This window comes from Lithobates pipiens, unplaced genomic scaffold (assembly GCF_037356315.1).
Source record: "Lithobates pipiens isolate NorthernLeopardFrog02 unplaced genomic scaffold, aLitPip1_a1.2 Scaffold_18, whole genome shotgun sequence".
Lineage (NCBI taxonomy): Eukaryota > Metazoa > Chordata > Amphibia > Anura > Ranidae > Lithobates > Lithobates pipiens.
This window is the reverse complement of record NW_027507758.1, coordinates 166463627-166479515: the sequence shown is the minus strand read 5'-3', so window position 1 is coordinate 166479515 and position 15889 is coordinate 166463627. Positions and strand designations below refer to the sequence as shown.

At 41.0% G+C, this 15889-nt stretch overlaps 1 protein-coding gene across 1 annotated transcript in view; it reads left to right on the top strand.

Annotated features, from left to right (window-relative positions):
* RAB32 (RAB32, member RAS oncogene family) overlaps positions 1–15651 on the top strand; it is a 64910-nt gene extending 49259 nt beyond the window's left edge. The window contains exon 3 of the mRNA XM_077486349.1: positions 14387–15651. Coding sequence (XP_077342475.1) covers positions 14387–14536 — 150 coding nt within the window. The 3' untranslated portion in view covers positions 14537–15651. The remainder of the gene's footprint in view (positions 1–14386) is intronic.
* The last annotated feature ends 238 nt before the right edge of the window (positions 15652–15889 follow it).

Here is a 15889-nt window from a genome sequence, read left to right as displayed (position 1 = left end):
CCTCCTTTGTTCCCTGCAAAGTAAAAGCATAAAGCAATGCATACAAGCCCATTATGTGCAACTTACCTGTAAACGAAGCCCACCATGTCCCCAATTTTTATTTTTTATTTTTTCCCCTGCTGGTGGCAGCATCAATCTTCACACCTATTCCCTCCGGGGCCATGAACTCCGGCTCTGTGACTGACCAGAATTGCGTGACGTTGCATGCGACTGTGCCCTTTCTAAAGTGCGCATGCACCGATGACGTTGGCCCAAGCGTACATGGTAAAATATCTCCTAAACCGTGCAGGTTTTGGATATATTTCTAATACCTACAGGTAAGCCTTATGATAGGGAAAAGTGGTGTGTAAGGGTTTACAACCACTTTAACAGTCCAACGTCTCTCGCTAGCATTTTCCACCCCACTTCTTTTTGAGTGCTGGGCAGCGGTCATCTTTATTTGTGGCACATGATGACGGCATGTGCAGGAGTTCAGGTTTCCCCATTTACTTACACTGATAATCGGGGCACTGATCATCAGTGTCCTGATTAGAAGTGTTGCCCCATCAGTAAAGAAGAAAAATTGCTTATTTGCAAAAAAATTTTTTTTTATTAAAATGCCTTCAAAAGAAAGCTCTATATGTCTTCATATGGATGCAATGCTGCATGACCACACAATTGTCATTCAAAGTGCGACAGCGCTGAAAGCTGAAAATTTTTACCTGGGCAGGAAGGAGTTGATGGTACTCAGTATTGAGGTGGTTAATGCAAACTTAACAGACTAATGCTGGCCAAACCCATTTTCGAAAAGCAAACATTCAGCCGTAAGAGCAAACAATGGTGCCATCATGTAATGAACAACAAACCGTTCAGTGAACATAAATTAATCTTTTTTTTTTTTTTTTTTTGTACATATACCTAGTGCAAATCGTTCAGACGGGACATGCATTAAAGCGGAGGTCCACCCTAAAGTGGACCTTCCGCTCATCGGAACCCTCCCCCCGAGCGGTTCCCTACTGCGCATGCGCGAATTGCGCTGCGCAATAAGGACGCTCCCCGCTGCCTCTGGGAGCCGTGTGTTTCCCAGCAGGCAGCGGGGCACTTGCGGGAAGGGGCGGGCACTTGCGGAAAGGGGCGTAAGTTACGCCCCTTTCCGCAGAGAGCTGTCCCGGAAGTGGGTGCAGTTACCTGGATTATCCAGGTAACTGCACCCCCCTCCCCCCCCCCCCACAATCGGCACCTTTCAGGGGGGAGGGGGGTGCAGTTACCTGGATAATCCAGGTAACTGCACCCACTTCCGGGACAGCTCTCTGCGGAAAGGGGCGTAACTTACGCCCCTTTCCGCAAGTGCCCGCCCCTTCCCGCAAGTGCCCCGCTGCCTGCTGGGAAACACACGGCTCCCAGAGGCAGCGGGGAGCGTCCTTATTGCGCAGCGCAATTCGCGCATGCGCAGTAGGGAACCGGGAAATGAAGCCGAAAGGCTCCATTTCCTGATTCCCATACCCAAGATGGCGGCGGCAGGACCCGACAGACAACCTAGCGATCGGCTTCGGGTGCCGACATCGCGGGCGCGCTGGACAGGTAAGTGTCACTATTTTAAAAGTCAGCAGCTGCAGTATTTGTAGCTGCTGGCTTTTAAAAAAAAAAAAAAAAAAAAACGCGGAGTCCCGGTGGACTCCCGCTTTAACCTTTTTAATTTATCATTCGTTATCAATTTCCAAACTTGTCCTTTGTTTTTTGGCTTGAAAATATCCCAACGATTATCGATTTATGTGCCCATTAACTGGCCAAGAAAAACAAACTTTCAAAATGACCAAATTTCAGCCATTTTTTTGTATCGTGTATGACTAGCATAACCCTTCCCCACTCTATCCAAAACGTAAAGGTTTTATAAACCATAAAAAAAAGCCCTACCTACAACTCGTGAGTATAATGCAATTTTCAGGCTAGTGACAAGCAATTCGTGACTGAAAAACATATAGGAGAAAAACTAGAGAGGTCAAATGGAATGCTTTGTACAAATGGCAGTGAGTGATTGTCATCCTAAAACAGAAGTAAAAAAAAGTTGACGCTGTCATACCAATCCTGCGAAGTAGGTATGTTTGTTACGATCCATGAAGAGCTCCACCAAAAGTCTGGACTGTAATAATAGGACCTTGTATCTGACACTGGATTTACATTTCTGCTCCAACAGGGAGATGCAGCTAGATAACAGCACACACGCTTATCCTGGAAAGAGAAGTCTACGCTATTAGTGGAGATTTCAATGTATATTTTATTTTTTTAATCCAACTTTTTTTTCCCCCCTGAAAGTGCTTTTCACATAATGTTTGGTCCTCTGTCATATAGCTTATAATTAAAGTGAACAATGTGTAGTGTTTTGAAAGTATACAGTGCCTTGGGAAAGTATTCGGCCCCTTTGAACTTTTCAACCTTTTGCCACATTTCAGGCTTCAAACATAAAGATATAAAATTTTAATTTTTTGTGAAGAATCACCAACAAGTGGGACACAATTGTGAGGTGGAACGAAATCTATTGGATATTTTAAACTTTTTTAGCAAATAAAAAACTGAAAAGTGGTGCGTGCAAAATTATTCGGCCCCTTTACTTTCAGTGCAGCAAACTCACTCCAGAAGTTCAGCGAGGATCTCTGAATGATCCAATGTTGTCCTAAATGACTGATGGTGATAAATAGAATCCACCTGTGTGTAATCAAGTCTCTGTATAAATGCACCTGCTCTGTGATAGTCTCAGGGTTCTGTTGAAAGCACAGAGAGCATCATGAAGACCAAGGAACACACCAGGCAGGTCCGTAATACTGTTGTGGAGAAGTTTAAAGCTGGATTTGGATACAAAAAGATTTCCCAAGCTTTAAACATCCCAAGGAGCACTGTGCAAGCGATCATTTTGAAATGGAAGGAGTATCAGACCACTGCAAATCTACCAAGACCTGGCCGTCCCTCTAAACTTTCAGCTCAGACAAGGAGAAGACTGATCAGAGAATGCAGCCAAGAGGCCCATGATCACTCTGGATGAACTGCAGAGAACTACAGCTGAGGTGGGAGAGTCTGTCCATAGGACAACAATCAGTCGTACACTGCACAAATCTGGCCTTTATGGAAGAGTGGCAAGAAGAAAGCCATTTCTCAAAGATATCCATAAAAAGTCTCGTCTAAAGTTTGCCACAAGCCACCTGGGAGACACACCAAACATGTGGAAGAAGGTGCTCTGGTCAGATAACCAGAAACCAAAATCAAACTTTTTGCCCACAATGCAAAACGATATGTTTGGCGTAAAAGCAACACAGCTCCTCACCCTCAACACACCATCCCCACTGTCAAACATGGTGGTGGCAGCATCATGGTTTGGGCCTGCTTTTCTTCAGCAGGGACAGGGAAGATGGTTAAAATTAAGGGGAAGATGGATGCAGCCAAATACAGGACCATTCTGGATGAAAACCTGTTGGAGTCTGCAAAAGACCTGAAACTGGGATGGAGATTTATCTTCCAACAAGACAATGATCCCAAACATACAGCAAAATCTACAAAGGAATGGTTCACAAACGTATCCAGGTGTTAGAATGGCCAAGTCAAAGTCCAGACCTGAATCCAATCGAGAATCTGTGGAAAGAGCTGAAAACTGCTGTTCACAAACGCTCTCCATCCAACCTCACTGAGCTCGAGCTGTTTTGTAAGGAAGAATGGGCAAGAATTTCAGTCTCTCAATGTGCAAAACCGATAGAGACATACCCCAAGCGACTTGCAGCTGTAATCGCAGCAAAAGGTGGCTCTACAAAGTATTAACGCAAGGGGGCCGAATAATTTTGCACGCCCCACTTTTCATTTTTTTATTAGTTAAAAAAGTTTCAAAAATCCAATAGATTTCGTTCCACTTCACAATTGTGACCCACTTGTTGGTGATTCTTCACAAAAAATAAAAATTTTATATCTTTGTTTGAAGCCTGAAATGTGGCAAAAGGTTGAAAAGTTCAAGGGGGCCGAATACTTTCGCAAGGCACTGTATATCCAAATAATTGAACACGTTCTGTCCCTTTTTCACAATACAAAAAAAAATGTCTATTGCTTGAATTTTGAATATTGTCAGGTTGGTGACAACCACAAATTTAGCATTGCAGAAATTGGCCAGAAAAAAGTAGACCCACGGGAATGTTTACAGTTTTGGGGAATACAGAGCACCTCCTTTCACATGTTTTCCTTGACCAGCCTATCAGTTTAGGTGCAAATAAATGGAAAAAAATCTGCGCTTAGTAAAAATCAATAAAGAAAATCAGCAGCTGAACAACCATAACCAAGATACTAGGCACAAAAAAAGGAAAGGGAAAAAAAGTGCAGCGCTTAATCTATAAACATTACTATGACCATTGAGCAAAAAAAAGTGCCAAAAAACTGTGAAAGTAACTGCACAAATACTATTAAAGATAAACCAAACATAAAAAATTATATATTATATCAAGTGTCCATATATATTGCAAAAATATATATCAATTGTCCAGTGTATGTGTAGTGATATCTCAGACTTGATTGTTCAATCGAATAAAATTTTGACCACGTGGATCCATCACCTCTAAAACACCGCTTTATAGATGGAGGCTTACCAGATCCCCAGTGACACCACCCCCCCCCCCCCGCTAGGGGAGATCAATCTGCACGAATTGGATCTCAGATCCCACCATAGACGTCCAGATATTCGGATGCCAGAGATTGTCCCGATCTGTTTGGATGTTACATAATCTTTTGATTCACCCAGCAGCTCTCAGCGAGCCTCCAAACGAAGTATCACCATGAAAAATCAAAGTTATATTAGCGCCAAATGCTCAAGCACACTTGAAACGACTCCAGTGAGTCACAGGAAAAACATACAAGTGCCGTTTAAAAACAAACAAAAATGCTAGCAAAATAAACTCATCAACGAGTTTAAAATGCGATTGCATATGTGCAATGTGAGCGTGGCTACCCGACAATCGTTTCGTCAAAGGTCTGATGTAATCGGGGGGGGGGGGGGGGGGTCCAGTTTAGGTGGACGGCCATGTCTTGGTAGGTTTGCAGTTGTGCCATACTCTTTCCATTTTTGAAAGATGGATTTAACAGTGCTTTGTGAGATGTTCAAAGCTTGGGATATTTTTTTTTTAAACTTCTCCACAACTTTATCCCTGGCATGTCTAGTGTGTTCCATGGCCTTCATGATGCCGTTTGTTCACTAAGGTTGTCCAACAAACCCGAGGGCTCCACAGAACAGCTGTATTTATACTGAGATTAAATTACACACAGGTGGACTCTATTTACTAATTAGATGCCTTCTGAAGGCAATTGGTTCCACTAGATTTAGATGAAAGCAATATTTACTTAGTTTGTAGTGATTGCCAATTGCAGCTACCTCATATCCACTTACCAACCCTGCAATATAGGATGGAAACTTAAAGGTTGAGCTGACAATTACCCAAAGATGAGCTTTTAACCCAGCTATATCTGGTAAGTGATTTACCTTTTTGGGGGATTGTTATGCAAGCGATATGGTGGAGAACCCCCAGATTAATAATTTACAAGGAATTTTTTTTTTGCTCTTGTTTTTTGAGTGCACACTCTACTGCACTTTTGCCTCTTTTTTTCACTGTCAAAATGGACTATGGTTAAAATTTTATATATCATTTAAGCGCTATTGATGTTTAAATATTTAATTTAGACACATTTTGGATATTTTTTTATTTATTATAGTAGCTGCTTTTTATATATTTTTTTTTTTTTCCTTTAAGTGCTGAGGGAGAGATTTACTTATTGGCCGATTTTATTTCTTAATCTGTTAATTTTAAAGTCCTGCCACAGATTCTCAATTGGATTTAGGTCTGGACCATTCCATTATCGTTTTATGGTTGTTGTCCTGCTGGAAAGTGAACCTCCACTCCAGTCTAAAGTCTTTTGCAGACTTAACAGGTTTTTTTCTAAGTGCCCTGTATTTGGCTCCATCTATTTTCCAGTCCACGCTGACCAGCTTCCCTGTCCCTGCTGAAGAAAAGCATCCCTATAACATAATGCTGCCACCACCATGTTTCACGGTGGGGATGGTGTGTTCAGGGTGATGTGTAGTGTTTTCCGACACACATTGTTTTGCTTTAGACTTCACTAGCCGCATTTATGTAGTGAAGTTGGGAGCCAAATGTCGGCCCCTAAGCTTACAGATTACTTTAATGGGGCAAATTAAATTTTCATTGATGTAGGCTGTTTCTTCGGAAACATGCAATGGCTATAGTCTTTTACATCCTTTTTTTTGTTTTTTAAATAAAATCATACATAGACTATCACAATACAATCCTAATTGCATATAAATAGTATATCCAACCTACGCTTACAAAAAAAAAAAAAAATTATTTACAAATTCAACAAAAGCACACTCAGTAATTTAAAGAATGAAGGTGTTGAGATTGCGGTGCTATTACCAACAGTTATGTAGCTAAGGCTGGCCAAATACTGTTCAAATCTTGGCTGATTCAGCAGGAACAGGCCGAGATTCAAACCATTAATGGGCAGGCTCAATGTACCAAGTTGATCAGCTTTGGTATAACCAGCCTGCCGGATTTTCTTACAATTTTTCGCTAGTGGCTGCTACCAATAATCACTGGCTTCCCGCCATTATTTACCGCAAAATTCTACCAACTATACCCCATAATGACAACGTGAAAGTTTTTTTTTTTTTTTTTTTAATCTTTAAAGTTTATTAAAAAATAAAAAAAACAAAAATCACATGTACATAAGTATTCGCAGCCTTTGCCATGGCACTTAAAATTGAGCTCAGGTGCATCCTTTTCCACTGATCATCCTTGAGATGTTTCTACAACTTGATTTGGAGTCCACATGTGGTAAATTCAGTTGATTGGTTTTTGTTTGGAAAGGCACATCAAAGCAAAAACCAAGCCATTAAGTCCAAGAAAAATGTCTGTATAGAGACACAGATCTGGGGAAGGGTACATAAATATTTCTGCAGCAGTCCCAATGAGCACAGTGGCCTCCATCCTTAAATGCAAGAAATTTGGACCCAGCAGGACTCTTCCTAGAGCGGGCCATCCGCTAAACTGAGCAATCTGGGGAGAATGCCCTTAGTCAGGGAGGTGACCAAGAACCCAATGGTTAGTCTGACAGAGCTCCAGGATTTCTCTGTGGAGAGAGGAGAACCTTCCAAAAGAACCATCTTTGCAGCACTCCACCAATTAGGCCTGTATGGTAGAGTGGGCAGATGAAAGCCACTTCTCGGTAAAAGGCACATAACGGCCCACCTGGAGTTTGCCAAAAGGCACCTAAAGGTCTCTGACCATGAGAAACACAATTCTCTGGTCTGAAGCAAAGATTGCACTCTTTGGCCTGAATGGGAAAGCATCATGTCTGGAGGAAACCAGGCACCGCTCATCACCTGGCCAATACCATCCCTACAGTGAAGAATGGTGGTGGCAGCATCATGCAGTGGGGCTGTTTTTTTTCAGTGGCAGGAACTAGAAGACTAGTTGGGATTGAGGGAAAGATGAATACAGCAATGTACAGAGAAATTCTTGAGGAAAACCTGCTCCAAAGCGCTTTGGACCTGAGACTGGGGTGAAGGTTCATCTTCCAACAGGACAACAACCCCAAGCACGCAGCCAAAATAACAAAGGAGTGACTATGGGATAACTCTGTAAATGTCCTTGAGTGGCCAAGCCAGAGCCCCCCGACTTGAACCCAATTGAACACCTCTGGGGAGATTTAAATATGGCTGTGCACTGACACGCCCCATCCAACCCGATTTGCGCTTGAGTCCTGCAAAGAAGAATGGGAGAAACTGCCCAGAAATAGGTGTGCTAAGCTTGTAGCATCATACTCAAAAGACTTGCGGCTGTAATTGGTGCCAAAGGTGCTTTAACAAAGTATTGAACAAAGGCTGTAAATACTTACACTATATTACACAGAGTATTAGGACACTTTTTTTTTTTTCTTTTTTTTCTTTTTTTTTTTTTTTTAAAACCAACTTTATTGAGAAAAAAAAAAAAAGAAAATGGTATAGGCCAACGTAGCCAAAACAGTAGTACGTACGTGCGCACAATAGGTTAGGTTATCTGCGTAATATAGGGTTGAGCACCCAACGGGAGTAGAGTCAACATATAATGCAAGAGAAGGGAGAGAGCAAAACAAAAAAACAAAAAATAAGGGATGGGAAAATCAACATTTCAAGTACATGTTTCACTGTCTTCCAACCATCTGTTCCAGACCTGCTCATACTTAAGAGGCCAGCCTCTATGTACATAAATTAACTTCTTGTATGGAAGAGTGTAGTTAATCTTCTTCTTCTTTTTTTTTTTTTTTTCCCCCCCAGCACTGGACTGTGGGGGGGCCGCATCCAATTACGAGCATACGCTTTTCTCGCCAAGAATGGCGTCTCATGTAAAAAGGTGCAAAGGGGTTTGTCAGCGTCTAAGTCTGGCAGCAGACACATCTTCGGGTCTAAAGTAGCAGGAGAGCCCATCTGATCGTGGATGAAGCGTATCACCTGTATCCAGTATGCTTGGATGGTTGGGCAGGACCAGATAAGGTGGTAGAAAGAGCCTGGGGTGGGGTCTCATAGGCGGCACCCTGGGTTGTACATGGGGTTTGAAGTGCGCTAACCTCTGAGGAGTCAGATATGTCTTGTGTATAATGTAGAACTGTGTGAGGTGGTCCGATAGTCTGGGAGAAACTTTTTTTTAACGTCCCCCCAAGACTTCATACCATTCCTCATCCTCAATTATTCCAACGTCCACCTCCCATCTAGTCTTAACAGCATACGCTAACACCACGGTGTCAGGGAGACGGATGGCAGAGTAAAGGGTAGACATTTTATTTGGCTGGCTCAGTTCCTGTAATTATGTCTACTATAGAGGGGACTGTCAGAGATGGGTTGGATACAGCAAATTGAGTTTGTATGGCATGTCGGAGTTGTAAATACCTGAAAAGGAGATAGATGGGAAGTGAGAACTCATCCTTCAGCGTTTGGAATGTTTTGAGCCCCGTGTTGGTCATAATTTGGTGTAAGTACAAGATCCCATGACGTATCTAAACCACAGGGTCTGGAATGGACAATAGTTCAGGCAGGTGTGTATTAAACCAGAGAGGGGTATGAGAGTGAATCTTCTGGGTCCCTAGTTTTTGTAGTGCCATCCCCCATATCTTCCAGTGATGTGTCAACATGTCTACTTTGTGTTGGGAGGGACATCTTGGCAATGGGGCCCTGGGGACTGACTGAAGTGGGGTATGGGCTGGGTCATCAGGGTGTTTACAGAGTAGTATATGGTATCCTGGTAGTTCGTTCTTGTCAAAATGATAGAAGTGGGACAATTGGGAGGCAAGATAATAGTCCTGAAAATCTGGAAGAACAGCTCCTCCCAATGTCACTGGGTTCTTCAGAATCCTCCAAGATAATTTGTGTCTGCTATGACCCCATACAAACAAATTTTAAGAATTGATTCAATTGTTTTGAAAAAAAATTGTGGTATATACAGGGGGGCATGCCACACCAAGTCGAGTATCTTTGGGAGGAGAATCATTTTGACTAGACTGATACGTCCCATAATACCCAGGGGTAGTCTGGCCCAAGCTTGTGTCTTGGTCTTGATCAGGGTGTACAGGGGTTCAATATTCAGAGGTGCAAGTCTTTCAGTGATCTAGTGACTTGCACTCCAAGGTACTTAATCAATGAAACCCTAGGGAGAGTCAAAGGGGGGGACGTGGGTACGGGGAGGAAATGGTCAAGGGGAAGGATCTGGGACTTAGACCAATTAATACGCAGACCCGAGTGGCTATCAACGCATTCTATGGCGTGAAGGGCTGCAACAAGAGAGGGACCCAAGTCGGCTAAGTATAGGAGCGTATCATCAGCGTATATCCCGATCTTTTCCTCCATACTCCCTATCCTAAGGCCGCGGATGCTGGTGTCTGCACGAATCATGATGGCCAGTGGCTCCACAGCCAATGTGTACAGCATGGGGGGAAAGGGGGCAGTCTTGTCGGGTCCCTCTCTCCAGCGGGAATTGGTTGGAGAGCCAGCCGTTTTATAAACACCTTGGCCCTTGGGGATTGATACAGGACTTGAACCCAGAGAATAAAGTTGGGGCCAAGTCCAAATCCTGAGAGGCACTCCCACAGGTAGTTCCACTCAGGACACTTGTCTTTATACGCACATGAACTTTAATGGCATCTCTGTCTTAGTCTGTAGAGTTCAATATTGAGTTGGCAGACCCTTTTCAGCTATAACGGCTTCAACTTTTCTAGGAAGGCTGTCCACGAGTATGTCTATGGGAATGTTTAACCATTCTTCCAGAAGCCCATTTGTGAGGTCATTCCTTCCAAAGGTGTTCTATCGGGGGTGTAGGCCAGAACTCTGTGCAGGCCAGTCAAGTTCCTCCACCCCAAACTCGCTCATCCATGTCTTTATGGACCTTGTTGGTGCACCTTAGTTCATGTGCGTTTAAAAGCAGGCATCCCAATACTTTCAGTAATATAGTGTATGTACATGTGGCCTTCTTCCTCTTCCTTCTTCCTCCTCGGACAAAACCTACCTCGTCTTTGTATTATTGTTGCTAAATAGGCTTTACTTCTATCCACCAAAATCTTTGCAAGTATCATAATGTCCCAATTTAGCAAAGAAATTGGCCTGTAACTCTAACACCATATAGCATATTTCTGTTCTTTTGGAGAAGACTACCACATGGGCTGCCAGAGCATCTTTGCCCTTCCCTATCAAAGAATTAAAATATGAAGTCATATAAATAAGAGGACAACAAAATATTTTAGAAAATACACCTTGGTAAAACTCTCTGGGCCAGGACCCTAGCTTGGAGTAATTAAGCATTCCCAAAATGTCACTAGGTGAGATAACCTGTTAGAAATTCCTCTATAGCCTGACCCAGTAATTGGGGATAGTTTATTTCTGATATCAGTTTTTTTTTTTTTTTTTTTTTTTTTTTTTGTTTCTGAATTCCTTATTTTTACATTATACAAGGAATAATAGAACTCCAGAAAGTTTTGCAGACTGTGCATGGGCTTACAGAGTTTCTCACTAGTTTGAGAATTTATTAAAAAAAAAAAAAAGAATGGGGCTCTCTTAAATTTTATGCTTGACCGCTGCACGCCGATATACGTCAGTACAATGGCAGTGGTTTTCAAATGGGCATATCTGTACGTCCCCTTTAATTTGCGGTCCCTGCGGGTCCCACGGACTCTGTCCACCGGTCTATGTAAACAAGGCATTCCCCTGTTCTGCTTAGCAACATGACAGATCTACTGCTCCCTGTCATCAGGGGCGGTGATCGCTGTCGAAATGAATAATGCCGTAAATCCATCCCCTATATTGTAGACGCTATAGCTTTTGCGCAAACCAATCAATATGCCTTAATTGCATGTGTTACTTTTTTGAAAAAAAAAGCAACATTTTTTTACTTTTTGCTATAATCTCTCCAAAAATAATTTTAAAAAATTCTCCTCAGTTTAGGCCAGTATGTAAAATTCTACTTCTTTTTTTTTTTTTTTTTTTCAAAATTTTAGTTATTGGTTTTTATTTTTTTTGGGCAAAAAAAAAAGTGTTCAAATACCACCAAAAGAAAGCTGTATTTGTGTGGGGGGGGCATCCATTTTTGTTTTGGTGTGACACCGTACAATTGTCAGTTAAAGTGATGCAGTGCCGAATCGGAAAAAGTGCTCTGGTCAGGAAGGGGGTAAATCCTTCTGGGGCTGAAGTGGTTAAGGGCTCTGCCTAGCAAGTGGCCACGTTTATTTCTCTGCTTAGAAAAAAACAGAGCACTAGCAATCTAAACCTACGCTGAACCTGTGAATCGAGCATCTTTCAGCTGCAGCCTGAAATCAATCAAGCTTTTCCTATCTTGGAAGCTGTCCCCTGTTTTTTGATGATGTTCCAAGATGGTAATTTGATGTAATGGTTAGGAACAGAACTCATTTTCTCAGTGACAGCTGGGTCATCCAAAAGATGTTCGGTAAGATGCTATGTCCAAGACTGTTTTGTTTGTTTTCCTTTTTATCAAAGAAATTACAATAAGCTCTACTGAGCATGACCAGAGACCCTAGTGACTGGAGAGTCATCAGTTAGGATTTTAAATATCTAAATAACCCTGATCAATCTATTCATAGCTCTGATTGATGTACATTTGAAAAGAAAGATAGATAGGTGTGTGTGTGTGTGTGTGTATATATATATATATATATATATGTGTGTGTATAAAATTATATTGTATATTTTATTTTTATTTTTTTTTTGGGGGGGGGGGGCCCCATCAACCAATATCGGTTAAGATTTACAAAGCGGTCCCCTTACAGCCCTCCAACAAAGTTTGCCTTTCCAGATGTAGTATCTAATAAAGGATCCAAACGCACGCCCTACTAACACCCAGAGGAAAATTCACTTAACTTGTATAATACACCATCTATAAAGACAGCATGTCCTGAGTTAGGGCATATATGTTGGCAACCCTAATGAAAGACCCATACAGTGTGCTTTTAACCATCATATATCTACCATCCAGGTCTGCAAGGTGATCATGCGGGATAAAAGTAAATTTTATGTATAGCCATTGCCACCCCTTTGTCTCATTTTTAATAGAAGTACCGTACTTAAAAACTATCTTTCAATAACATTATTTGGCAGTCCGGGAACAGGCCTCTGGATACAATGTCTCTTCAAGCATAAGTACTGGGGTTTATAAATGTGTAATTCCTACCAGATCCTATTAAATTTAGACCCCTTTCACATCAGGGCGTTTTGCAGGGCTTTCACACTACAGTGGTGCGCTGGCAAGACATCAGGAAAAAGTCCTGCCAGCAGCTTCTTTGGAGCGGTGAAGGAGCGGTGTGTTTACCGCTCCTCCACCGCTGCTTCCCATTGAAATCAACGGGGCAGCGCTGTAATACCGCCGGCAAAACGCCGCATTTTACCGCCCACGCTATGGTGTGAAAGGGGTCTTGGAGAGAGAACATATACCTCCTGACATTGGAAGTTATTACTTTAGGATCCAGCATTCAGTAAATATAATAAAATAAAAAATCATATCTGCGTAACAACTGGCACCTAAGATAGTTGCAACAATACAACAAAAAACATACACAAAAAAAGTTTTTATCAAAGTGCTCTGAAATGTGACCATTCCTCCAGAATAACCTGAACTGAGGTTTTAAGGCCACCGCCCTAAGGTTCTAGCCCCTCAACAAATGGGCACAAATTCAATAAAGGGAGAGGGTGGGTAACCATTTTTCCACTCTACTTCTCCCAACACCTTTCTCATCTGTAATCAAAGTTCTATACAAAACTACCTGACAAATAATGAAGCGCAGCAATTTGTATAAAACTGCAACAAGTCCAAGCCGTAAATTGATTATAGAACGGAGTTCTTTTCACCACTAATGCCACAAGGATGTTTGCATCACAAAGAAATTCCTGAGCAGTCAAAAGATGTAAATTATACATTTTAATTAATAAATTGACTTGATGTTTGTGTGTCCTTCTTCTTCTTTTTTTTTTTTTTTTTTTTAATATATACTTTATACACCCTTTGGGGGGGGTCGAAACCTAAATGATATATCATACATGATACTGGACCTCCTGAATGATTTAACAAATGCAATTTAAATAGGATTTTCTGTGTTGTTGAGCCTAAAATAAATGAAGAAATCGACCTTGATTTGTCAAATAACATGAAAGTTACATTGTTGGGATAACTGCATTTCAATTAAAGGTTTTGATGTGCAAAAAAAAGCAAAATCATACTCTTAGTGTGTGTGATTTTTATTTTATTCTTTCAATTTTTATAGCAATAAAAAAAATTTAACAAAAAAAAAATAGAAAAAAAGGTCTTTGTAGTAAGTTAAGTCATGCTGATAAAGAAGACTGATGGTGAGTTCAGTAGTCTGGAGAAGGGGGGGGTATGGGGATGTAATTGGATATCTTATGGGGGAAGGGTTGTTAGTTTAGTTCAATGCTTTTATGAATACACCAACTAAAGGCAACCCCACCCTTTTTTTTTTTTTTTTTTCACCTTTTTTGAAAATGTTCTGATCACCGGTGGTGCCAGGAAGTGAGAGTAAGTCCAAAATGTTGCGATGCCATCAGTATAGGAATAGAAGGGTTTTCTAAGGGACATTTATTCCCATGACAGGAAGTGAAGGAAAAGCTCACCAATAAGACGGATGGCAAAAAAAAAAAACAACTTAATTTTAACCTTTCCCTGCTTCATCCAAAATTTTGAAAAAATGGCTTTTGCCTTTTTAGATATACAATCCCTGTTTTTAACATCATTAATTGTTCATCTAATAAGTTGAATGTTTGTTTGTTTTGACCACTTGTGTTTATTTTCTTTTGAAACTTACCGTATAATCCACTATATTGCAGGACAATGTTAACATTGATGACGCTGCTCGATGCTTGGTTGAAAATATTCTTCAAAATTTCAAGAACTTCCATGTAGAGGAGGATGACGACAGCACTGTACAGCTTAAAAATGAGCCTTTGACAGCCGAAAGTAAATCATTATGCTGCTAACCCTTAAAATACCACAAGGAGATAAACAGACTGCTGCTTCTACAGATGTCTTTACGTCGCCTCATGTACAACCTGTACAACGTTAACTGAGTTTACAGCATTGGTGTACTATTTGTAAAAATCAGTAATCAGTTTTCAGTGTTTATATTGTAAATAGCAAACAGTCATGAATAGAACAATTCATGTACCATACCTGTCACACTTAGGCAGATTGTATAACTTGGATGTCTGTAAAATGCACCACTTGTTCTGTCTTTTTTTTTTTTTTTTTTTTATTTACTAAAGACAAATCCACTGTGCACTACAATAGCACTTGGATTTGCACTGCAAGTGCACTTGAAAGTGCAGATGCTCTAGATCTGAGGGTAAGATCTGAAATAAGGGGAAACTGATTTCTATCATCCAATCATGTGCAAACAAAAATGCTGTTTATTTTCCTTGAATGTCCCCCTCAGATCTAATGCGACTGAACTTCAAGTGCACTTGTAGTGCACGATGGATTAGTAAATCAACCCCAGTGTGTCGCATTTTCTTTTGATGTTTGTAAAAACATGCATGTTACTCTGTTACATGCTCCATGGTATAAGGGACCATACGTATGCATGTTTTGCACTCTTAATTGTACTACTACGTTTTTTGTTTGGTTCTGTTTGATCTTAAACTTCTGGATAGACTACATTTGTGCAGCTAGATTTGGAAGCCTTGTTATATGGCTCTCACATGTTTGTGTAACGTATCTGAAATTTTTTGTGGAGTCTTGTCATGTCACTTTGACTCTGGTCTTTTCACCATTCGGTGACTTGTAGGAAATTTTAAGAAACTGCTATCATAGCAGCTGGGTTTTTGAAGGTCCATAACAGCTTAAGTAGCATGTGAGAAGTTGACCCATGTATACAGTTGTCCATTCATGCCTATAACTGAGCATTTTACCACCTTGGCAGATTTTTGGAAAGGTGCAGTTGTGTCTAATCTGTTTTATGCCAAAAAAGTATCCTCCTTTTTTATGTTAAATTCCCATTGTGGCTTACTACAGAACTTCAGGCAGTTCAATGTGCTTGCGTTTTCTTTGGTTCAAGAATGTGCCAAAATGAATTAAACATTTTCCCCACCTGTCATTCTTTTGTCATGTTTTCAATTGATTATTTCAAATTGTAACAGCATCTTCTTGGTTATGGCTTACATATATTTACAGTACTATAGCACACGTTTAGGCCATGTTTCCCCTTATGTCCTTGTGGCTTCCAACAACTCCTCTTATTTCTTCCTCCTCCCTGTTTCAAAATGTATAAACAAATTTTCAACAGACCTTTCTTACCCCTCTTCTCGCATAGAATTTTGTGAACACCTTCAGAT